The sequence below is a fragment of the Aphelocoma coerulescens genome, chromosome 1A (genome assembly GCF_041296385.1).
Source record: "Aphelocoma coerulescens isolate FSJ_1873_10779 chromosome 1A, UR_Acoe_1.0, whole genome shotgun sequence".
NCBI lineage: Eukaryota > Metazoa > Chordata > Aves > Passeriformes > Corvidae > Aphelocoma > Aphelocoma coerulescens.
This window is the reverse complement of record NC_091014.1, coordinates 65,011,123-65,034,546: the sequence shown is the minus strand read 5'-3', so window position 1 is coordinate 65,034,546 and position 23,424 is coordinate 65,011,123. Positions and strand designations below refer to the sequence as shown.

The 23,424-nt window shown below is 41.2% G+C and overlaps 1 protein-coding gene across 9 annotated transcripts in view; it reads left to right on the top strand.

The window, feature by feature from the left end:
- Positions 1 to 23,424, top strand: part of ITPR2 (inositol 1,4,5-trisphosphate receptor type 2) — a 246,210-nt gene that overhangs the window by 82,750 nt on the left and 140,036 nt on the right. For all 9 annotated transcript variants that reach the window (XM_069003276.1, XM_069003280.1, XM_069003275.1 and 6 more), the window contains 8 exons: positions 9,303 to 9,496; positions 11,812 to 11,944; positions 12,820 to 12,877; positions 14,402 to 14,567; positions 16,494 to 16,667; positions 21,222 to 21,311; positions 21,478 to 21,603; positions 22,672 to 22,794. In XM_069003276.1, the coding sequence (XP_068859377.1) occupies positions 9,303 to 9,496; positions 11,812 to 11,944; positions 12,820 to 12,877; positions 14,402 to 14,567; positions 16,494 to 16,667; positions 21,222 to 21,311; positions 21,478 to 21,603; positions 22,672 to 22,794 (1,064 nt within the window). The remainder of the gene's footprint in view (positions 1 to 9,302; positions 9,497 to 11,811; positions 11,945 to 12,819; positions 12,878 to 14,401; positions 14,568 to 16,493; positions 16,668 to 21,221; positions 21,312 to 21,477; positions 21,604 to 22,671; positions 22,795 to 23,424) is intronic.

Here is a 23,424-nt window from a genome sequence, read left to right as displayed (position 1 = left end):
TAACTTCTTTTTTTTTTTTTTTGTTTTGGTCAGTATGTCTTACCTTTGAATTATTTTTGTGGATATTTGAAGCTGTTTTCTGTTTCTTTTTTTTCCCTTTTAGATTCTAAAAAAATATATGGGGGTATACAAAATATACTACCTGTGTCCTAAAGAGGCATTTTTTTTCTTAAGGAGAAAATGAGGATTTCATTTAGTAGTGCTGTCATTCCGGCACCTTTCAAGAACATTATAATCTCTTGCAGTTTTAATTAAAAGGTAAAGTCGTTGCTTTCCTAGTAAGTGCACCCTGCTGTATCATTCCAGAGTAAGGAGCCAATCTGTCTTGTCCAATACTGCTAATTTATTCTTTGTGAATTAAAATGCACATCTTTCTCTAGGTGCTATTTGCTCTTTCAAATAGCTGATTTTAGTCAAACCATGCAACTATGGCATATGTCAGGTCTGAAAGAGGAAGCAACATGGTAGTAGCACCAGGTAAGCTACACATTTGCCATGCAGCTCAGTGCTGTTTAGTTACTGCTGTTTGGGAATAAGAATAATGACATGCCAGGAAATACATCCTTGAATATGAGCTGCATATGTCTTGGAGTGCAGTTCACAGTTCTGGGCACCAGCTTAAAAAGCCCTCAGTGGTTTTCTGAGTTATCTGCAGAGTGTGTCTGTCTCTCAAGAGCTCTACAGTTTTCCTGAGCCACTGTCCACTGACATGAGTGGTTTCCTTTGCTCAGTCTTTTTGCAAAAACAGGTTTTAAAAACTGCCTATAATAAGGTTAAATTGCTCCCACCTCTGTGATTCTCACGTTAAATGTGTTGCCCACAACTGCCTGAGGAGATGCCTCTTTTTACCTGTTAAACTGGTGGTCAGATATCCCAGCTGCTTCATGTTGTGCCTGGGTCTTTGTCTTGGTGGTGTGTTCCTCCTGCAGACCGAAGGGACTCAAGATTCCATCCTGCCAGGGGGCAGAACAGGGGAAGCCTCGCCTTCTCCTGGAGTCTTCAGCGCTGGTGAGATCTGCTGCCTTCTCTCTGCAAAGCAGTGCTTGTGTTTCTGTGTGTCAGGGGACTCTTGTCCAGACTTCTGCTGCTGTGACAGCTCCAGCTCCAGTTAGATCACGTTTTCTGCCAGCCCTTTCGGCTGCAAGTAGAGGTGCACAGTGACTGGAAGCACCAGTGAGGCCACTGAGGGTTGAGAACAGGACTACACCTGCCTTTTCTGTGGTCCCTATGGGTCCTCTGTGTCCAAGAAGCACCAGGTTTCAGCCAAGACTATTAAAAATTACTCTACTGTTTCCCAGCCCTGCATTCATGTCTGTTACCTGAACTTTTGTCTAGTTAACAATTTGCAGTGTCTTCTTTGAGGCATACTTTGATTAGCAGGGCTAATGAGGCAGTGGCTGCCTGGCAGACTGGAGCAATAATTTATACCAGCAGTTTACAAGAAAAGAAAGGTTATAAGAGGAAAAAGGAAAGTTAACTGTGTAAGTCACAGATTCTACAGAGAAGAAACTGCTGTTCAGTGCAAAGTATTGCCAGACCAAAGGGGAGGTCAGTCTGAGAGCTTAATTCTGTGCCATGAACCATTTCTCTTTCCCCCTTATTCTTTCCCTCATCATAAGACCTGTGCATTAATGGGATTCCAGAGACCATTGCTCTTCTGGGAATCAATATCTGTCTTACAGATGTAACTCCGCTAGGAGACTTGATTCCCATGGTGCTTTTTACCCTCAAGGCCAGCATGCTGATACACGTTTTTTTTTCCTTGGACTAATGTCTGGGGCATAAAAGCCATGCTTGACACTGCTTTGTGGTTTTGGGGATAGGCAAAAACCTGCAGAATGTCTGGAGAAGGTGAAGTTGGGTGGAGTTTCACCATGGCTGGGCAGCTGAGAGTTTGTCTATAAAAAGGAGGGCTTGTGGATATTTTGTGGCTATGGGAAGGCTGGAGTGGCCAGATTCACTCAGGGGCTGGGTAGCAAATGTACGTGCATGGCATATTGTAAGTTTTTTCCCTTGTTTTGCCTCATTAATTCTGAGGACTATAAAAGATAGAAGGGATACCTCACCATGTGTCCTTAATGCCATGCATTAGGTTTTCTGTAAGCGTTACCTGAGGTCAGCTAGTTATTGAGCGATGAAAAATGGTTTAATGAAGACATAAAGTGTGATTCTTGGCCTGTTTATGGTAGGTTCTGAAGTCTTTATGAAGAAATTCTGCAGAAAACCTGTAAAAATTAATACCTCTTTCACAAACAGAACTGTAAGGCTTTAATGCTTCTGGCAAATAATATACACCTCTAAAGCGTTTGAAATAAAATGTGTTCCTTTAGGTAGTGAAGTGCTGTTATTGTATGTCCTTAAAATGGCTGTAACTTTTCATGCAGAAAAATTAAATTGCATGAAGCAATGTAGCCAAATCAGCAAAGAAATGCAGAGCTAAAGCTGCCACTGGATTCTTAATCTTGGCCTTGGTATTTAGACATCGCTGCACACATGGTTCCCTGCTGGAGGATCCCCAAGGACTGGTGGTGTTGTGTGCTTTAAGATGGCACTGAAGCTTTTTTTGGAAGCTTTTGGTGGAGCAATAGTGTAGATCTCACTGCAATCCACAAAGCCAAGGACATTTGGAGTTTTGCTCTTGTGAATTCTGTCTTAAAACCTGGTTGAACGCACCTACACTAACACATGGGTTGAGACAAGGTCCTGTGTGCTGGTTTTGGCTGAAGTGTCAGGTCTCCTAATCAAAAGCATGCTCAGGTTTGATGACATCAGAGAGTTGTTTCTATAACTTAATAACTGCATAGACCATGTGAGACTTGTCACATTTTTGTAAAACCTTTAATTCCTTCCCCCACCTCCCTTTTTTTATAAGCAAGATTGAATAATATATTTGATTTTTATGGACAGGTTAATGAAGGTTGTTGGGGTAGTGGATGCACATACATTTGTCTTTTCTGGTCATTAACAGATCTCCTGAAGATCTGATCAGACCTTTCAGTACCTGATGGGAACCTACAAGAAAGATGAAGAGGGACTATTTACTCCAAGGGCATGGAGTGACAGGACAAGGAGAATGGCTTCAAACTGACACAGAGGAGTTTTGAAAGGGATATGAGGAAGAAATTCTTCCCCTGTGAGGGTGCTGAGGCCCTGGCACAGGTTGCCCAGAGAAGCTGTGGCTGCCCCATCCCTGTCAGTGTCCAAGGCCAGGCTGGATGGGGCTCTGAGAAACCTGGTGGAAGGTGTCCCTGCCTGTGGCAAAGGGGTTGGAACTGGTGATCTCTAAGGTCCCTTCCAACTCTAACCACTCTGTGATTCTATGTGGCAGCTCCCATTTAGGTACTTAATTTCCAGAAGCATCGAGGATCCAGCTGATCCCATCCCTAATGAAAGCTGCTGGGTGTAAAAATCCTTTTGAAAATATGGGCACTTTTAAAATTTCTGTGTAGGGAGATGAGCACGGTGGGAAACTGTTCAAGCTAAAAATAGCTGAGCAGTTTTCAAAATGGAGTCCTAGGAATGCATCTTTCATCCCTCTGTGTTGAGGAAGACTGAACAGCAATGGTAGTAAGAGCAGGCTCTGTCCCTCCATGGCAACTAGGGACTAGAGCAGGTGCCTGTAGTTAATTTTTAAATAAACAAGGCTGCATGTTGGTTCCCTGGCATCCCTTGGGGATTTCTGTGGAGCAGAGGACTGCTGGCTCTAAGGGGATCTGCCAGCCTTTGAGACTTCCACTGAGTATTACCCTCAGCTTCTGCACAGTTCTCTTCACTGTGTGTGAAATAGCCAGAATTCTGTGGGTCCTGGAGAGCAAACTGAGGATGCTCCATAGCAATGGGCTGGGAACAATTGGAAGAAAAGGCATGAATTGCCAGCTGCCTTTGACAGTTGTTTTTCTTACTGAATATGGTATTTTGTCACTTACCATCCATACTGTATTGCATAGCAGATTGTTGTTTACTTTTATATTCTGCTTTTAGAATTTTTGCAACCAGTAAATGACTTATCAAGAAAATATGTTTATGTAGAAAATGAAGTGTCAAATTATCCACTGTTTCGATTACTTGGGTGGTTGTTATTTTTTTCCCATAATTGACTCCTCTGAAAAGCCTTTCTTCTCAGAGAGGCCGCTGTGTTGTCAATCGTGCCAAATTGTATGAGATTATGTGCTACAGTTTTGTGACAGAAACTGATACTCATTAGGAAGTTGTGATCACTGTAATAAAAAGTAATGAAAAGGAGATGCACAGTTGTCTATTCAAAACATGACAAGCATTCTCTTCTTTCCTCTTCTTTCAGTGTCTGTCAATCTCCAGCGCCTTTAAATTACCACTTGTGCATAGCGAATTCACTCTTCCATTGACTAATCTTGTTGAGACTGTACATTCAATAGGAGACATTTCTAATGGGTCCACTGCTTATGGAAGGCTTTTGGCATTTGACTTGTCTTGGCAGAGGGAGGAACAGAGAAGAAGGGAAAATTGGAAAAAGATTCAAGGAGATTTTCTCGTGTTCTTTTCCTCTGTTGGTTGGTCACGCCTATGAGCACTTCTGCAGCAGTTTGCTGCTGAGAGAAGTGGTTGGTTGCACACATTAGCACCTCACAACAGTGCAAGGACTGTTCTCTCCCTGCCACGCTTCACAGCCATATATAAATGTTCGTACCTTGACCTCGAAGAAAACAGCCCAAGATGAGGTCAGCAGGTTAAGGGTGGCACTACCATATGGAGGCACAGCTCAGGCTTCTCTTCGCTTATCTCTAGCAAAGTGCACATAAAAGTCATCAGTGTTCACATCTACTCGCTTTCTCTCCTGATTTAGCTCAGTTAACTAGCAGAGGCAGTAAGTTAATTTTTCCTTGGTCATTGGTATTCAGGAAGCATGTTGGAGATGTGACTAAGATCAGAGCTCCCTTATTTTAGTCATTGTGTGCACATGTACTAAGAACTTAAATCTCTTTTATTGAGCCAGTGTATTTTGTCTTGCATTGTTGCAGGCTTAGCTGACAGAGAGCCAGTCCCTTTTTAAGCTGCAGTAACCTTCCTGCATGCCTTACCTCAGGGAAGCACACCCTTCCCTGCTGGGATAACTGTGCTCAAGCAAGACTGCTGCTGGCCCTTCGTGCTTGTGAGGGACAGATTTAAATCTGTGCTTAACACAGTCCAGGTTTCCAAGGCTGGACAGACAACACTGAGCATCACCAGTGCTGATTACTGGGGGATCTTTTGGAAGAGAAGTTTCTGCCCACTTCTTATGTACATGAAATACCTCCATGGCTTCTTTCACAAGGTAGAGCAGCTCCTCTTGGTGTTGAGACACATCAGCTGCTTCACTGCCATCCATGAATGTGCTGCTTGACTGCTGTCTGCTCCTTGGAGAGGGTTGCATTTCATCAGCACCCTGCAAAACATAGTTGTTGAAATACCTTCTCTGAAAACAAATGCTGAATTGCTCCAGTTGCTGCAGCATTTTAAGTCTGTGAATGTTCTCCCCAAGCCTGCTCTGAATTAACTGAAAATTATAGGCAGCATCAAGCAGTTGGTTAAAAAGTTTTCCAAGATGACAGCTTGTCTCCCTGCTGTTATTGACAGAAATAATGCAGTATTGAATCACTACCCATTTCAGTTGTAAATACTGAACTGGATTAAGTAGTCTTTTCTCTTACTAAAATCCTTTCCTATGCATTAATGAAATGCTGTTTGAAATGGCAGGGATAATAAGTACCACCTTAATTCTCCTTCACTTTCCTGCCTCTATCTTTTGAGATCAGTTGCATGAAGGTCAATAGTGAAGGAATGTGTGGACAGAAGGTTTATCCTTATTACTGATGGTGTTGGGAAGCAGCTTCATAGCTGCCTCTCACTGGTTTGTGTCACCTTTGACCACTGGTGTTCTGTGGGTAACAGGAAAGGACAGCAGTCTCCTCATTTCTTTTTATTTCTTAGATGCTTTTCTAGGCTCCAGTATCACATTAGCCGAGTGCCTCACAGTCTTTGCTATTTCAGACCTCTCACTGTCCGTCCTAGAGGTGGAAAACATGGTCTACTCATTTATGGAGGTCATCCTGAAATGCAGAGACAGTGACTAATTCCTTTTCCACAGAAGGAGTTGAATCCCATCCCCTGCCATGCCTGTGCAGCGCCTCAGTAATAGCAGAGAAATAAGCAAGATATGGTCTAGGCAAAATCCCAGCTTGCTTTCTCCAAGAAAATGTAACTAACTTTTTTGTTAGCTTTACACCAGGTAGACTTCAGTTTTGAAGGGTGTGCAGGAACTTTTCAAGATAAAGTGGAATTCTTCTGCCTCATTTGGGACAAACTGGAGTTGTATCTTGTTTTTGAGAAGAATATCTTCTGGATTTGTCTTAGACCTAAGTGGTTTCCTTATCATTAACTCCAATGACTGAAGTTGTTTTTTAAATAATTGTAATTTAAATAATTCCTGAGCTTTCCAAGTACCCTCTATTTATATTTCCCTCTGCACAACTGAGCAAAAGGGATTTTGAAATATGTTGTGAGAGATGATAACTTCTCAACTGAGGTGTATGGCAGGGGTATTACAGGCCATGATGCAGCTGCTCAAGCTACAGGTCTTGTTGTGGGCTTATCTGTCAGCGTTAAGGACAGAGTGAAATGGATGATGTCATTTATTTCATGGTTTGAAGATGAAGATGCAAAATGTTGGTTTTGCTGAAGGTGCTTTCAGGGTTGAAGGTCCTCCATGTAGTACTGTAGCTTTGCACAGGTGCACTGAGTGGTGGTCAGTGCAAATACTTGTTTAACACACTGTTATGATCCAGTTCTTAGAAATTCCTCTGCCTGAATTAAGGTGCAAACGAGACCATATGCTAGTGACAATAGTAAGGGTTTTATTTGGTGGTAAATATGAGAGAGAGAGAGAGAAAGAAGTAGAAAATAGGTGGGGGGGACAGAAAGAGTTGACAGGGACAGAATAAGGAAAATATCACCACTCCGTGGATCCCAATGATGCTTGTTGATCCTCTCCAGCTGGTCTCTTGGTGGTGAAGGTTCCCCCAGAAGGCACAGAGTCCCATGGGTGTACATGCTCAGGCTGGGTGGGCACGTCCAGCCATGGTGGGGGGTCAGTCTCTCACAGCAGACTCTGGGTCTGTTGCACCACGTGCAGCCCTGTGGGGCCAAGCCTCTCACATGAAGGTCCCGTGGATGTGGCCTGTGGGGTTGGGGGTTCCACAGCTGGGCCAGTTTGTGCAATTGGAGGATGGGTGTTTATTGCCTCTCACCAAAGGTTACACCATGCACCCAAAACCTCCTCCTCCCCCTCGGTTGGGGGGAGTCTGTGTAAACCTGGCTTCTGTGAGCTGTGCTCTCCCCCCACCCCAAACTCAGCCAGGGATAGTTGCAGCTGGTGGCTTTGGCCTTTTATGGATGCATTCCTTTCCCTCAGCCTGAAATAATTAAACAATGCATTTCCCTTTAGCTAATCAACAGTTTGACTTTTAGTTCAAAGTCCCACTCTTCAGGGAGGCTTCTTCGGTTGTAGCTTCTTTATAATGAGCAAAACTTTATATCAGTATTTGAGGCATGAAGTATTTTCAGTCTCTGACACACACTGGGAGAAAGGAGTTGGGAAGTGGGAAATATCCATCCTATGTTATTCCTTATGTTATTTTACTTGATTTGAAAGGAAAACACACCATTTTCATTTTGTGTCATGAAGGGTATTTCTGATGATTTTATTTGCTTTATGCCTGTGTAAGCAGCTAGAATTTTCTGTGCCTGCCTAATGTGAGGATCCAGGCTGTAGTTTGACTTCTAGGTTTTTTTTCCCTGACATCATGCAAAGTCAGAAGTACATTTTTTCCCTCTCTTTTGTAGGGGCTTGAAGTATTATTTTCAAAAGACCAATTCAGAGTGATTGCACACCAGACCAGATGCGGAATGGGACCTCAAACCTGACACTAATCTGCCTCATTCACTTTGAAAAAGTGAACTCTTTGTGTGTTTCCCTTTTAAAGTCAGGGCTGAAGGCATCCTCTTTCCCTACACACAGTAGTTGAGCTATATGGATTGAAGAAAGAAGGGAATAAGAGGAGGATTTTGCCAACAAAATAAAATCCAGCCTTGGCTTTTTACAGCAGATTATCTGGGAAGAGGGTCTCTTCAGTGTGAGTAAAGCTTGACCGTGGCATGGTGATTAAAGTGTACTAAGGAACAGACAAGAACTATACAGGCTTCTCTCAGCAAAGCTACATTTCCTTCAGTCTTTTCTTTGCCTTTAGCATAGTCTAGGTTTTGGCACTCTTCCTGTGAAGAGATGCTGTCATTCCTTTCCTTTCCTCCATTCATTCCTATCTGTGCTTTGCAAGAAAGGAAACTAATTCATGTAGGTAGGTAGCACGATATTCTCATGCTTTCTTGTCCCCACCCTTGCAAGGAAGTCACTGATTCACTGAGATGCTTTTCCCATCAAAATTCATCATAAAGACCAGTATAATCTGTGGCAACAGATGGTATTTCTTGGTAGATTTTGCAGTGATAGGTACCATTGCAACCAGACTGGACAAAGGTTTCATCACGTAAGTGTAAAATCATTTTTTCACTCATGAATAACTTACAAAGGACACTGTGATTACAGATACCTGTTTGACCTTCAGGACAGCCTTCAAGCCTGGCATTCTCCTGGGACTTTTTTTTGAAGGGGGATGGTTGGCTGGTTGTGTCAATTGGGTTTGAGTTGTGGCCTGTCATTTGAGCCACACAGAGAGACTGATCAGACTGACATAGCCTCATCTCTTTACTCTCTTTCAATGTGTCTGCAAATTGCAGCAATAGATGGTATTAATAAAATACCAATAAAAGTTTTCTAATGATAAACATAGTAGGTAATGGAATTGCTTGCCTAGGGATGCTCTGTAATACTGGATATGCAACACTCAGTTTGCAAATATTCTTAAAAACAGGTTAAGCAAACCTCTTTAAGAAATTGTCTTAGATGTGGATAATACACCTTCAGGCAAAGGAATAGTTGAGATTTCTTTAGCTCTACTTTTTGTCATTTGTTGAGCATGTTAACAAATGGAAATGTCTTGGCATATTTACCATCTATTGACCTGTAAGAAATGATACCTTGGAAAATCAGCGTAGAAACTTTCTGCCTAATTGGGTAATTTGCATGAATTCAGGAACTGAGGGCTTCTTTTTCAATATGCCTCTTGAGACTGGAAAAGGGTTTGACAACATGGGTGTGTGTGTATGACATCTAGCTTTGTAAATGTGCTTTACTCCTAGCAAATATGTCTGTGTTTTTGTTTAATGCACAGGGAACAACGTCATGAGGACCATCCATGGGGTAGGAGAGATGATGACCCAAATGGTGCTGAGCAGAGGGTCTGTATTTCCCATCAGTACCCCTGACATCCAGCCAAGCATTCACCCAAGCAAGCAAGCCAGCACCGCAGACAGTGAAGATGTGATCGTAATGGACACCAAATTGAAAATCATTGAGATTTTGCAGGTAGTAATGAGGGGTGAAATATTACACAGCAGTCATTTCACGGTTCTTTATTCACACAGTGGCCAGTTCTGTTACCTGCATTCTTACTGTTCACTGGGCTGCTCATTGTAGAAATAACTCTTTGATATGAGGAAGGATACTCCTCTGTGTGAACAACCGTGCAGTTGTGGTCCTCACCCTGTTGTAGCAACTTCACTTTTGAAGGAATGGGATGCTGCAGAAACTTTCTCAGTGTAACTGTGCAAGGACAGAACTTATCCTCTAATCTGCCTCACTAATGTTTCCTGAAGACAGCATGTCTCTTTCCAGTTTCTTTCACACTCATTTTACACTGGAGTGGTTGCTTGATTTAAGCATTTGATCCCTCTGTTGCAGGAGTTGGATGAAGGGCAGAATTGGCCCTGGCCCCACTGAAGTTGTGCGAGGCTGTGCACTTTCGAGGCGCATTTAATGCATTTCAGATTTCCACTGTTGGGCTGAGAACAGTCTGTGGGCTGCTGTGGTTTTCTCCCAGCTGACCTGACAGGCTGTGTGACAGCAGCCTGCCTCCTGAGATGCAGTTTTCACTTTGTGCTGTTAATGAAGTGGCACACGTTTGCTCTGTATCGAATCCCGGATTCTGCAGCGCTTAGGCCCTGAAGGAATGTTTCAGTGTTTTCTATAAATTCTCTGGATTTGTTGGTACCAATGTCACTTTTGAAGGATTCCATTTGTTCTGACTGCTCATAAATGATTTAGATGACTCTAATTACTTGTCATCTGAAAGGCTATCAATTGTCAGAATATACTCAATATGGCATTCTTTGGTTCCAGGCTTCCTTTAGTTTAAAACTTACAGTGAAAGACAAAGTGTTATGAAGTTATATGACCTAAATAATACCATTCGTGTGTATTACTTCTCATTTTCATTTGTTTTTATGCCTGAATTTCTCTCCATATTGCCCTGCTTTACTGGTTGATGCCTAGGAGGATGATTCCAGGACCTTGTCCTGTGCATTCCCTGAGGGAATCATATTTTGTCTCAACCTTTCCTTTTTCACAGCACATTCAGTGCAAGAGCACTCAGGATTGAAGAACACTAAATCCTAATTTCTTACTTAATCTGTGGTTTGTTAATTAAGGATTAGTCACATGGTCAGATTACTTCAGATAAGCAAGTTGTCATATACTGGGTGAATTGCAGTAAATGTGCATGTATATGATCCTAGCCCACAAGAAATAAAAAATAATTCCGTTTCATTTAAAATGCAATGAAGAAGGCTTAAATTAAATCATGTTACCTTTCATTACTGTGTTATTAGTCTCAAAGGCAAGTAAGAATATTTTAGATTTATTGTACTAACATGCATAGCAAGTACAATGGTGATTAAAGCTATTCTATTCTCAGAAATATTTTGGTTGATAGTAATTTAATTCTCAACACATCATCCTATTGCTTTAAGTAAAGACTTTTTAACTTATGATTTCTATTCTGCCCTCAGGCAGAATTAAACAGATGGTCTGATAGACTTAGTCAACTGTACATGGACTTGGGAAATTTTTATTTTTAAAAATCTTGCTTGTACAATTCTGGGGTAACTTAATCATGGAACCAAAATAGACAAATCCTATTACAGTGGGTCTGGGAAGCGTGTTTGGCTTTAGCTGTAAATCAAAGAAACAGGTTGCCACCATTTGCTAAGTCACCTTTCAGATCACCTGTCACCTCAGCCTTGGAAACTCAGCATATGTCTTTCATCCCCACTGGTTGTAAAATATGTTAAATGATCTTAAAGGTGTTTGATTATGTGCTTGCCTTACCTGTGGGTAAGAAGCATCCGTGTGTATAAGTGCCAGCCCATAATTTCATACTAATGCTTCCAGTCTAGTTATTTCCCTCACTATTCCAATATAAAAGCAGCACTTCCAGCTCTGAATTAGGATTTTTCCTGTATGAGTTTCCAGTTTCACAGCTGAGGAGCAAAAGGGCATTTGTCAGGCATCTGAGAGGGTGAGCCTTGAGCCTATTGTGCCTTGCTATCTATCCCACTCCACTCCTTGCCTTCTTGGGCCATTGGAAGTCCAGCTGTAATGTGAAATAGTTGGTGTCTGCATGGGTTTGAAGGTTCTGGTCTGGCTCTCAGGCAGTGAGGACAAGGCATCGTGTTGGAGCCCCTGGACACAACCAGTGGTACTCAGCAATCCACAGGGCAGAGTTCAACATGTCTCAATATGGGCAGGGTAAAGAAAGAAATCACAGAAAACTGGTGAATGTAATGGATTGTTTTTTCATAGTGGACTTTAATAAATTTACTTCACTGTTTTTTTCCTTGTAGTTTATTCTCAGTGTTAGACTGGACTACAGAATATCCTACATGCTGTCTATCTATAAGAGGGAGTTTGGGGAAAACACTGAAAACGTTGATTGCTCTACATCATCCCCCCCTGACACACCAGGGACTGCCTCAGGTAAACCTTCCTACTTCCTTTCAATGAAAAGTAATTCTGGGTGGGCAACTGCGAACACTGAGCTTAACTGCAGCACAGAGACACAGCTGCTGCAAGTTGAAAAGCTTATGAAAAAATAAAATCTTAAGGAATTCCACAGATTCTTTTTTTGCTGGCCTGTCCTCCTCTAACAAAAAAGTGATTCCTTTTTCCCCACTATGATATTTTGTTCTTTTATGTGTGCTCTTCCCAAAATACTGCAAATGGAGAATGGGGATGAATGAGAACAGGTTTAAGTGAGGTGAATGGGGTACAGGAATGATTTTGTCTTCCAGGGAATCTTCCCATGCACACAGAAGTGCTCAAAAGGTTTGTGTGAATGCCTGCAAGTAGGGGAGAATTGCTCTAGTTGGAGATGGGCACATGTATAATACAGGGGTACTAAAGTCTTAAGTAATAAGATATATTAAAGCCATTCTAAAGCAAAATGACTGTGTGGGAAGTGGTTTATGGTAAATATTCTAAAATTCATGTATATGCTTTATTGGGGTTGGCTCATGTAACAAAAAATGTAAAAGTTTGATAATCTGTGTCATTTGTGGGTCACTGCTGGTGGCTCCTAGCACTTTGTGGCTTTGGTTCATCACTACAGTTCTCTTCCTCAGGAACAGTAATACACAATTTAACTCTGCCCCATATCCTGTTTGTTTTCTGCTACTCTTGCAGAAAGCAAGTTTTGCGTAGTTGGGGAATGACTAGGTAGACCTTTACTTGATACCATCTGCTCTAAAGAGGAACAGAATTCCATTTTGCTTTGCAGATTAAATGATGATCACTGGCTTGCTTTTTTTTTTTTTTTTTTTTTTTTTTAATTTTTTCTTCCGATTTTTTTACAGCAATTGTTCCTGACATAGATGAAATTGCAGCTCAGGCTGAAACCATGTTTGCTGGCAGGTATATTCTCTGAAGATTCACCTCTATGTATATTTATATATCCTTTTGTTCACATCTATATTTCTCATGGACTATCTCTGTTTATTCTGGGCTTATTTCATAGCCCTTTCTCTTCCTTTGCCTGCTTGTTATTTCATAAGCTGTACTTAAACAGAAATCCAGGAAAGGCCTGGATTTCAATCATGCAAACAGCCCAGCTGGCCTGGATGGCTGTGGGATTGGCAATGACCACCCTCTTAGTTGTAAGAGAGTTGGTAGAAAGTTTTTATCATGTTCCCAAAGGCAGCTGGGGAATGGTGTACAGATGTATTGGGCTAATTTTCTGTTTGTCTTATAATGCCTCACATGGGTGCTAAAAAAAGACGCTTTTTCTGGTGTACCTTATGGCTACAGCCCCAAATTTCCTGGATCAGCAGCTTGCTGTTGACCCCCAGTATTTTTCATAGACCACACGACCGGTTGCCATTGCACTTGGTGTTCAAACTCACTGGGAAAACTGTGTCAACAGTAATCTCTCCTGTGACTCCTCAGTTCAGGAGTGGACCACTTGCCATGATCTCCTGGACCACCAGAGGCCTGTAGATGACAAGTTATGCTTGCAGAGTTTTGGAAGGGATTGCAGCTATGCTGTGAACAGATAAAAAAAAAACCTATGGAAAACACTCACACTGGAGAGTTATTACCATTATCACTATATTGGTTTAATTTTACGGGTATAATTATAATTATACCAGTAAAAATTAATTCCATTTAGACAAAGTCGTAGACTTTAAAGTTTTTCTTGGAGCTGAGGAGAAGGATCTGCAATGTGGGCACTGTGATCTTTCCTCTCTCAGTCCCTCATGCATTCTCAATCTTTACCAGCACAAGCAATGCCTCCAGGCCTCTCCTGAACTCCCATAATGTAAAACAACACACAGCCCTTGGCATCTGCATCTTTAAAATGAACAGAGAGACCGAATGGTTTCTTGGAAACATTATTTCTGCTTTGATATGTTAAGTGTAAATCTCCTTTCTGCCGTTCCACATTATGAATATGATTCCAGAAATATGGTGCTTTTGGCAATTATTGCTATTTTTGATCATATTTTTTCTTAAGTGAAATTTTAATAGCAGCTGAAAAGGGAAGGAGTGAAAAGGAAAGGGTCAAATTAATCTCTGATGAGATGCAGTTTACTTCATTTAATTTGGATTGGGGATGAGTCTGGCTCAACTTATCCATGACATAAGTGAATGCTTTTGCACTATGGATTTTAATCACAATGTTTGACACATTTCGTAGATACTTCTTCTGCTCCACAGTGTCCATTCTGGTACCAGATTGCTGCAACAGCACGTAACTGTAGGAGAGAAGTCCTTATAAAATACATTGAAGTCATATTTATAATTTCCTTCCTGCAGTGTATTTGATTTGGTTTTAAGAGCTCTGTCAAGTGTGTGTAGAGGCACGTTTATCTCAAAAGCTTTTATTTTTTCTTATTTACTTGACTTTATTTGGTCCTTTCCCTGCCATTTCTGTTGCAGAAAGGAGAAGAATGCAGTTCAGCTTGATGATGAAGGGGGCAGAACTTTTTTACGCGTCCTCATTCACCTCATCATGCACGACTACCCCCCGTTGCTCTCAGGGGCTCTGCACCTCCTATTCAAGCACTTCAGCCAGAGAGCAGAAGTTCTGCAAGCATTCAAACAGGTATGGATGGACTGGGTGTTATCCCAGGAAAGTGAATGCAGCGAGCCTTTCCAAAGGCTGCTCTGCTACTTAAATTGCTGTTTGTTGTGCGACTGTGTAATTTCCATAGAGGCCCAGTATCAGCAGACTTCTTTGGCCATATGTGCTGGTGTATATCATAGTTCTGGGCCCCCAGAAATGGTTATTTCTGGCACTGCATCCATTAGGAAAAACGTAGGTCCATGGTGAGCCTCTCACAGTGATCCCTCAGGGACAGAACCAGGGCCTCATGTTTGGCAAGCAGTGTCCCCGTGTCAACAGTGAGACTTCCCTGCCTTCAGGGCCACTTAGGCCAGGTATTGTTATTTTGTTATTCACCTGGTGCTTTTAATTCTAATTCAGGTGTGTTTGCATGGGGCTCCCCTTCCTGATGCAGCTATGCCCAAATAGCAGGAAGGCAGGGATAGAGCCAAACCTGTTTTCAGCTTTTATTCTTTCCCTCTGGTGCACGTGCAGGCTCCATGTGTTCGTGGATTAGGATGGGGAGATCTGATGTCATGGGGCTGCATGACAGAGACGCCTCTGTTACGTAACCCTTTATAACATATGTTGATAAGACCATCTGATGCTTATTTCAGGAGCTCGGTAGCGTGTTGTCTCATCGTTATGTAAGATGGGGAGGTTTCTCTCCTGCACAAACAGATCAATGATAAAGACCTGAAAAGCTTTTGTTTAATGTTTTTGTTGTGCAGCATAATGGCCTCCCACCAGGTATTTAAAGTTAGGCTGTGCTGGTTAGTTGAATAAATAGCTGTTATTCCCAGGTAAGCAAGGACTGAGTTGCTTAATGTGTTTTTGTGAAGGATGGAAAAGGCTAATTGAGAAATAAACAAAAAAGACGGTAGAGCACATGGAATAAGAATGCCTGCAGTTGAGTAGCATTCATAAATTCTGTAAAATAACAAGGTTTTGCCAAGCCAAGAGAGATGATTATGGTGAAAACTTCATATTACAAAATAGTGAATATTTCCATGGATGTGATGTGGTTTTAAAAAGAACATCCATATCAGTGTTGTCAGTGACCTTAATCTTTTACATGAGTATGATTTCTTAATAGTGTTTATTAATTTACTGTAAAACTGTTAGTTTTTTGGAATATTATCTTCATTAATAATCTTGGGAGAACAGAGAGTGTTACAAAGAAAGAAAATGTGTAGGTCATGCTAAATCAGGAACTACACATAACAGTGAAAAAAAAACCAGATAATTTGAGCAGTACAGAAAAAGGAAAAAATGAGATTAATCTTAATAAGTGGCAACCACTCAGATAGTGAGAAATTCAATGAACCTGAAAGTCAGTCTGTCAGCTATATTCAGAGAAGTTTTTCTAAGCTGGCCTAACAGTACTAAAGTCTGTTATTTTTCAATATTTGACTATGGTGGTGTAGGAGATGATTAAAATTGCTGGCCATTCTGACTTTTCTTTGGATGCCCTGATCCCTTGTCATACCATCCTTTCTTTTTCTTTTTCTTCGGAAGTACAATGCTGAAGCATTAGCTGTTTCTAACTGTTGCTTTAATAGTGTGTAACTGTATTGATTTAATACCATGAGCATCATAATCAGTGCATCAGAGCTCACTCTGCACAGAACTCAAGAGCCTGTAAATCTCCTGTGCTGAAAATGTTTTGCAGTGTATTCAAGAAGGTGAGAGGATGTTGTGAAAGATGTAACCATCCTGTTTTAGGCAACTACAGCCTCTGGCTCTGTTGAAGGTTTTTGATGAATGGGGGCTAAAAGCCTGTGTGTGCCATGTTTCAATTGCATAGGGAAGGTTGCACAAAGCACCTGGAAAGAGAGGCTTAGAATGGGAACTGTCAAGAAAATTGCCCAGCCATAAGTGCTGGTGCTACTGCTGTAATAGCTTTACAATTTTCTCCATTTCCAGGTTCAGTTACTGGTGTCCAATCAAGATGTGGATAACTACAAGCAAATCAAGGCTGATCTTGATCAGCTACGTCTGACGGTAGAAAAATCTGAACTGTGGGTTGAGAAGAGCAGCAATTATGAGAGTGGAGAGGTGGGCGACAGTCAAACCAAAGGGGGAGAAGAGCCAATGGAGGTGGGTTTAAAGCCTTTGCTGTCAGAATTGTTTCAATATTGGTAGGTAGTTTAATGAACAGCTGCAAAATCATGGTCTGGTTAAGCAAAGTGGCAAAGCGAGAATGTGAAGTATTCTGGCTGAGCTTCAGGAACTGACAGGAAAGGAAATAACACCTCTGTTATCAATGTGTTCAATATTCTCTCCTGCTGCTTTCAGTAACTGCATTCTTATGTCACAGAGCTGCCTTCCTTTCTGGGTGCAAGCCACAGTGTGCAGCAGTACTGTGGGAATAATCTGGGAGTTTTGTGCTGGCAGTTGGGTTGACTTGTCTGGAAGAAAAGAGTAGACAGTGTCCTGCAACTAAGGGAGAGGAGCACAATCAAACCCGTGTTTTCAAACATCACAAGTAATTCCACTCTTCACCAAACACGAAATTGACCTAAGAATGTTGAGATTTTGTAGGTGAACTTATGTCTTAGTTTCTTTGGCCCTTGTCATACCACTTTCTCAGGATATACTCTGATAGTGTAGCTGTGATTGAGGTTTGTGGCATAAGAGTAGATAGAGCAGGCTTTCCCACCAATATTTATTCCCACTTTCCCATTTTTATCAGAGGAGGTGAGGAGAGATCAACAACTGTAATTTCTGACACAGCATTTTCCTTGTTCTCTTTCCTGGTGTCAAGAAAGATGGGTAAGGAAGCCACCAGGGAAGTAGAAAGCCAAGTAGAGGTTGTGCGTTGTGAAGGCCACACATTAGGAAAAAGCTGGAGCTATGGAGAAGAGAGAGGATGCTTGCAAATGTGTGTGACACACACAGGGCCTTTTAGATGGAAAAGCAGATTTTTGGTGGCTTCATGCAGGGGCAAATCCAACAATTCAAGGAAGAATCCCAAATTCTTGCAACAGTGTAGGTCTTACTCTTTCTCTGAACTATCTTAGCTGATGTTCTGACAGCACATCTTTAGTGGTGTCAAAACTAGGGAGGAATCTGGAGCTGGAGCTTAAGTATGTGGTATTTCCTTCTTTCTTTCCTCAAGCACAGCTCTAGTAGGAAAGAAAATGTTCCTTCATGTATTTAATGAATTGAAAAGGTAATGGGGAAACAGAAAACAGGACTGCATCAGGATTACAAAGTTTTTTAGCTGTAATACATTTTAAAGTGTAATTTATTCCAGTGGGTAGCCCTGATAGCAAGGAAACTACAGGAAGAGGGGGCAAAACAATGTGTTTGAAACAAAGGGATCTCTCAATGGGATATTTTGAGTGTTTTTTTTCCCATGAGGCACCTGTGGGTCTGTATGGCTTAGCAGTGCTTCAGTAGATGCACAGTATTATCTCTAGCAGATCAGAGAGATTATTGTATCAGAGCAGTAATACGTAATCTGCTGCTTAGATCATCTGCTGGTAATTCCCTGAGAGCTCTGCCAGGTTACCAAAGCTCAGAATCTTGTCCATCATTTTTTTCCCCTGCTAAATTCTTCTTTAACAGCAAGGAGGTGTTTTTACCTGGCAAATAAGTAATATTAGATAGTCAGTACTCTCTTTGAGGCCTTAAATCAGACGAAGGGGGTGTGATGTTGAGCATAATCTGCAACATGTGAAGCAGGTGGCTAGTTTAAGCAGATAAAAATCCCATGAGATCCATGCTTCCTTGGAATGGATACTGGGTATTCAGAGATGGATGAACCTCTAGGTCTTTAGGGAATATGCTTCATTTGCCTGTGTTTAATTTTTCCCAAACAACATTAAAGTGCACACAAGGACTTAAATGATATTCCAGAACACTCTTATGTTAAGCCCCAGTTTCTGTTGTCACATGAAGCCTGTTGAAAGGTGTGCATAAGAGTTTAAAAATATAAATTTTTTTTTGCCTGAGTCTTCCTGGGTAATTGTTTTCACCTTAGTATCATAACCTGTGGGCCTTTTTTTCTTCTTTTTTTAAGTCATATGATTTAAATGGATTTGAAATGGACAGAAATGGGATTTGTAGAAAAAAGGCCTTGTTCTTATAAAAGTATCCAGAGTTCTCTGCAGGAAAAATGGCAAATCTTACATCCATGCAGAACTGCCTTGATAGGGACTGGAGATCAGAGCTGGAAAGAGTATGTCAAGTTAGGTCAGACATAAATGAGACACCAATAGGGTTAGGAAGAAATGCTGAAGTTGAGCTCACATAAGAGCCCTGCTTGAGAAGGAAAAATCAGATAAAGCCTGTTCACTTGGTTCTCTCTAGGAAGGGTGTTCTGGGTCTGTGTAGATACCACAGACCATGGAAAGTGTGATTTTTATTGTCTTGTTCCTGGAGGATGCTTTGGTGGTGTAGCACCAGAAACATAGCTCTGAGGCAGAGAAACAGGCTCAGTGAAAGGACTTTAAGATGAAGCTGCAATAGTGGCACTGACAGAGTTCCTCATCTTTGCCATCTGCTGAGAAAGTCCAGCGAGGTTTCAGGTGTTCTAAACTTTCAGCACCTGTAAGCACCTGGTGTTCCCTTACTTCCTGTCTTTTCTGGTCTGTGGCACCTTGCTTTGGTTCTGGGAATGTTTGAACAAACATCATGTATAGGTTGAGGTTGTGAGCTGAGAATTCTGCGTGTCCCTCATTCCCCTGGTAAGAAAATACAGCCTATGGAGGGCAAAGCTGTGCCATGGGGACACTGACAAGGGCCTTGCACCGCTGTCCTGCTGGGATGAGGGAGGCTATTCAGTGGGGAACTGCTCAGAGTGAATGCTGGAATCTGGGACTCCATGGGGGGCTAGCAAGAAAGGATCTAAGACTGATGCAGAGTGTTATTCCAGGAATTTTATGGAGTGAGGAGGTAGCCTCTTTCAGAAAATAAAATCTCCTGAAGGTAGGGAACTCGGGTGAGAACCTTTCTCACTGAGATCTCTATGCCTGCCTGTCCCCTGTGGAAAAGTGAGATGGAGAATGTCTATCATGGGGCATAACGAGGCCAGATATGCAACTGAGTGTCTTGGGGATCCCAGTGGTGTGATTATCTCTTGGTAACTCCATCCCTGGCATACTCTTATGGGTTCAATAAACAATTTTTTAGTTTGTTAAGAGAAAGGATAGATTCAGCAGTTTCATTCTGATCAGGACTTCCAGATAAGACATATAGTTCACATGGATTATAAAACTACTTTGATGGAGGAAGAATGCTGATACAACTAACAGGTAAATTAATCTTGGTTAACCCACAATCCCCAAACAGAGGAGGGTGGTTAATTATAGCGAAAAGCCTGAAATATCTCCCAAAGTATTGATTCAAACAGCTAGAGAGATGGCAGCCTGCATACTAACAAACCTAAACAAATAAAATCCACTCTTGTTACATAGATCAGCATGGCTGAACAGCAGTGCTGACACTCTTATAAACAGCTTCCATGGCCAAGTGGTGCAGCTGTTCTTACCTCACTGGAAATTAGGACCAGATGGGATTTATAGAACTCCTTAACTTCACCATCAGCTAAGGAAGTTCAGAGAGAGGTTTCAGGACACATAAACATTCAGCTTGGCGTGCACATGTGTGTTTTAGTGTATTTCTCTTTTCTAAAACAGTAGAAAGTTTGAGGACACAATGAAACTCAGAAGTGCACCTGTTTCTTCTTTTTTTTTAATGCTGTTACACTGGTTTACATCCTTGTGGTCATACTGTGAGTCAGCCTCAAGATCTGCTACAGTTTTTCTTCATGCTTCATAACTTCAGCATCCAAAGTCCAATATTTAAATTATTTTTTGTTTCCAGTTAAGAAAGTCTTACCACAGCTGACAGCAGAAAAGCCCCCAACACTGCCAGTATTCTTAGTGGCAGTATTTGTGTACGTGTTCTCCCTTGTTTTGATTGAGAGATATGCATGGAAAGGTGCGTGGGTGTTGGCAGTTCCTTGCTGACTTGATTTCTCTTATTTATCATACCCAGCTGGGGCTTTCCAGGAGCCAGGGCCCAGAGCATACGGCGTCATGACTTGATGCTGCAGTTTAACATATGGTTCCTATTTGTTTTCAAATCTTTTCCTGCATCATCCAGAGATAGAGGCAGAAGCATCCCCTTCGTGGGAGGAACGTCTCTAATTTCCACATGCTACTTGTTCCTGTGCTGTTGAGAACTCCACCCTGCTTAGCTGCAGAGCTTGTCTTAAGCTCTTTCTCCAGACTTTTTAGTGTTCACATACACAGAATTTGTAATCTTTCCAGCTGTATTAACAGATTTTTGGAACGTGTGATCACTACTGAAATACGCTTTTGGTCCATGTTCTCACAGTATTTAAATTCCTTGGTGTGTCTAGTCTGCAATTTAGGGACATACTTTCAGAATGATCAGAAGCATGAAGACATAGAGGAATTGCCTCAAATAATGTTGGAAATTTGAAACAAAGGAAGGACTTGAATGTAAATCTTTTCACTCACTGGACCACTGGATAAAGAATAAATGAATCTTTATTATCTGTGTTATATCAATTCCTTATGAGCTGCTGTAAAACTTTGTCACTTGCTGCTATTAAATGCAATTTGTTTGTGTTAAGGAAATTGCAATAAATCTCCACTTGTCATGTGTTCTTTCTTACAGGAGTCAAATATTTTGAGCCCAATACAGGATGGGACCAAAAAACCCCAGATAGACAGCATTAAAAGCAATAACTACAATATTGTTAAAGAGGTTGGTATAGCTGCCAAGAAACTTGCTTGACATACCTGCTTGATGAGTAGATTTAGTAATTATTTTGAAGGAAAAGGTCTTTGGTTTTGTGCAACATGACTGGTTCTTTTTTTGCTTGCATGCTTATTTATTTGTTTGTTTCTTTGGTTTTTTTTTTAATTTATAGATTTTGATTCGACTCAGCAAACTTTGTGTTCAGAATAAAAAATGTCGGAATCAACAGCAGCGTTTACTGAAAAATATGGGCGCCCACTTGGTAGTCTTGGACCTCCTGCAGATCCCCTATGAAAAGGTTATTTTCCTAATTTTAGTGGTAGAGAACATGAACTCAAGGAAGGCAAAGGCCTCGGCAGGCCCAAGAATCAATAGGAATATTTTTTAAAAGCTGATTTGTCAGCTGTGGTACAAACATGAAATGATGACGTTATTTTCTACCTGAAGAATAGTGAGTTTGGGCTCAGTATAAATATGGCTGCCTGCACAGTTTTATTTAAAATTTAATGTTTACTGCCTTGGGTACCTGGATGTCACAGCACTGTCATGCCTGTACCCATTCCTGAAGCAGGCAAACCTTAGGACCAAAAGCTTTCATGGATCAAATCTCAAATAACTTGTTTCTGTGGTGGATATCTCTAACCTAGTTCCTCTTGCCATTTTTTTCACAAGATAAAGTTATTTGGTACTGATTTGGGGGAATTGAGCATGCAAATGAATGAACTAGATAGGCTTTGAAAGAGCACATCTTCCTAGGTCTTCTAGGAATCACTGAGAGGAGGTAAAACCTCTGCAGGGCTACATTTTCCTGTGTGTTATGTTACAGACACTGGGTTCAGCTGTCATCAGTAAAATAGTGCTTGTCCATACAGGTAGTTCATCAAATCATACTTTGAATACTCCATGAGAGGAATATAAAATGGGGATGAAACTAGAGATATATTTGTGTGGGAGAAGGTGTATGAACACATGCACACATACATCTGTTTCTGTATGTAGCTATAGAAAAGCCAAACCTTTGCCAAGACTTAAAATTAATGCAGAGAGACATTCTTGGTTTGTTTTGTTTTTTATTTAAATCAAGCACCTTAGCACTTTTTTAAACTAGGAAATTATAACCACACATGAAGAAATGTTGCTTTGATTTTGTGCTCCTACCTGTGACTCCCTATGGTCAAGTTGATTCAGAGTAAGTTGCTAATGGACTCTGAAGGAAACTACATCAGTTGCTTTTGCCAGAGGGAGAATTCCTGCCCTATAAAGGCTCAGGAGAAGTGGTTTGCTCCTGGCTGAATTGATATTGTGTGGTTTTAACAAGTATGTTGAGGTACAACCAGCTGATTTTGTTTGTCCTTTCTTCCTGCAGAGTGATGAAAAGATGAATGAAGTTATGAATCTAGCCCACACTTTCCTTCAGAATTTCTGTCGAGGAAATCCTCAGAATCAAGTTCTCCTCCACAAAAATCTCAACTTGTTCCTAACTCCAGGGGTAAGTATTTCATTTGAAGTAGAATATGATAATTGGAATTTAATTTGGGTTTGCTGAAACATCCCAGTGCTAAATAAATAATTTCACTAAATTATGCCTCCCCTCCTCTCTCCTCTCTCATTTCCCTTAGTGTTGCTTTTTATGTCATTGGCTTTAATGCTGCCGTTTTAAAAGTGGAAAACAAAACCCAAAAACCTGTGGGGTTTACTGGAAGGATCTATGAATATGTGTCACATCATTGTGTTGAACTTGACTCTGATTTTATTCATCCTGACTCACTCAGTGATGTATTGTAAAGTCAAGGCAGATTGATCAGAAGATGCTGTGCCTGCTGTGACCTTGCATGACAACAGAATCAGACCCAACTAATCTAAAGTTTGACCTTCTATTAAATCATTGTCTTTACAATACACTTCTTAATCACAGTCCCTTTGTATATATTTATGTGTGTGTTTACAGACATATTCATATAGAATGACACTTGCTCAGTGGATCTACTGAGTAACACATGCTTTTATAAGAAGGAGTTGTAAGTATGAGGATTGCAGACCCTGGCCTGTGCAAATTAGGAACCATTTGTTCCGTTGTTTTTCATTTATGCTCTTTTGTGACATTAGTGAGCAGCTCTGA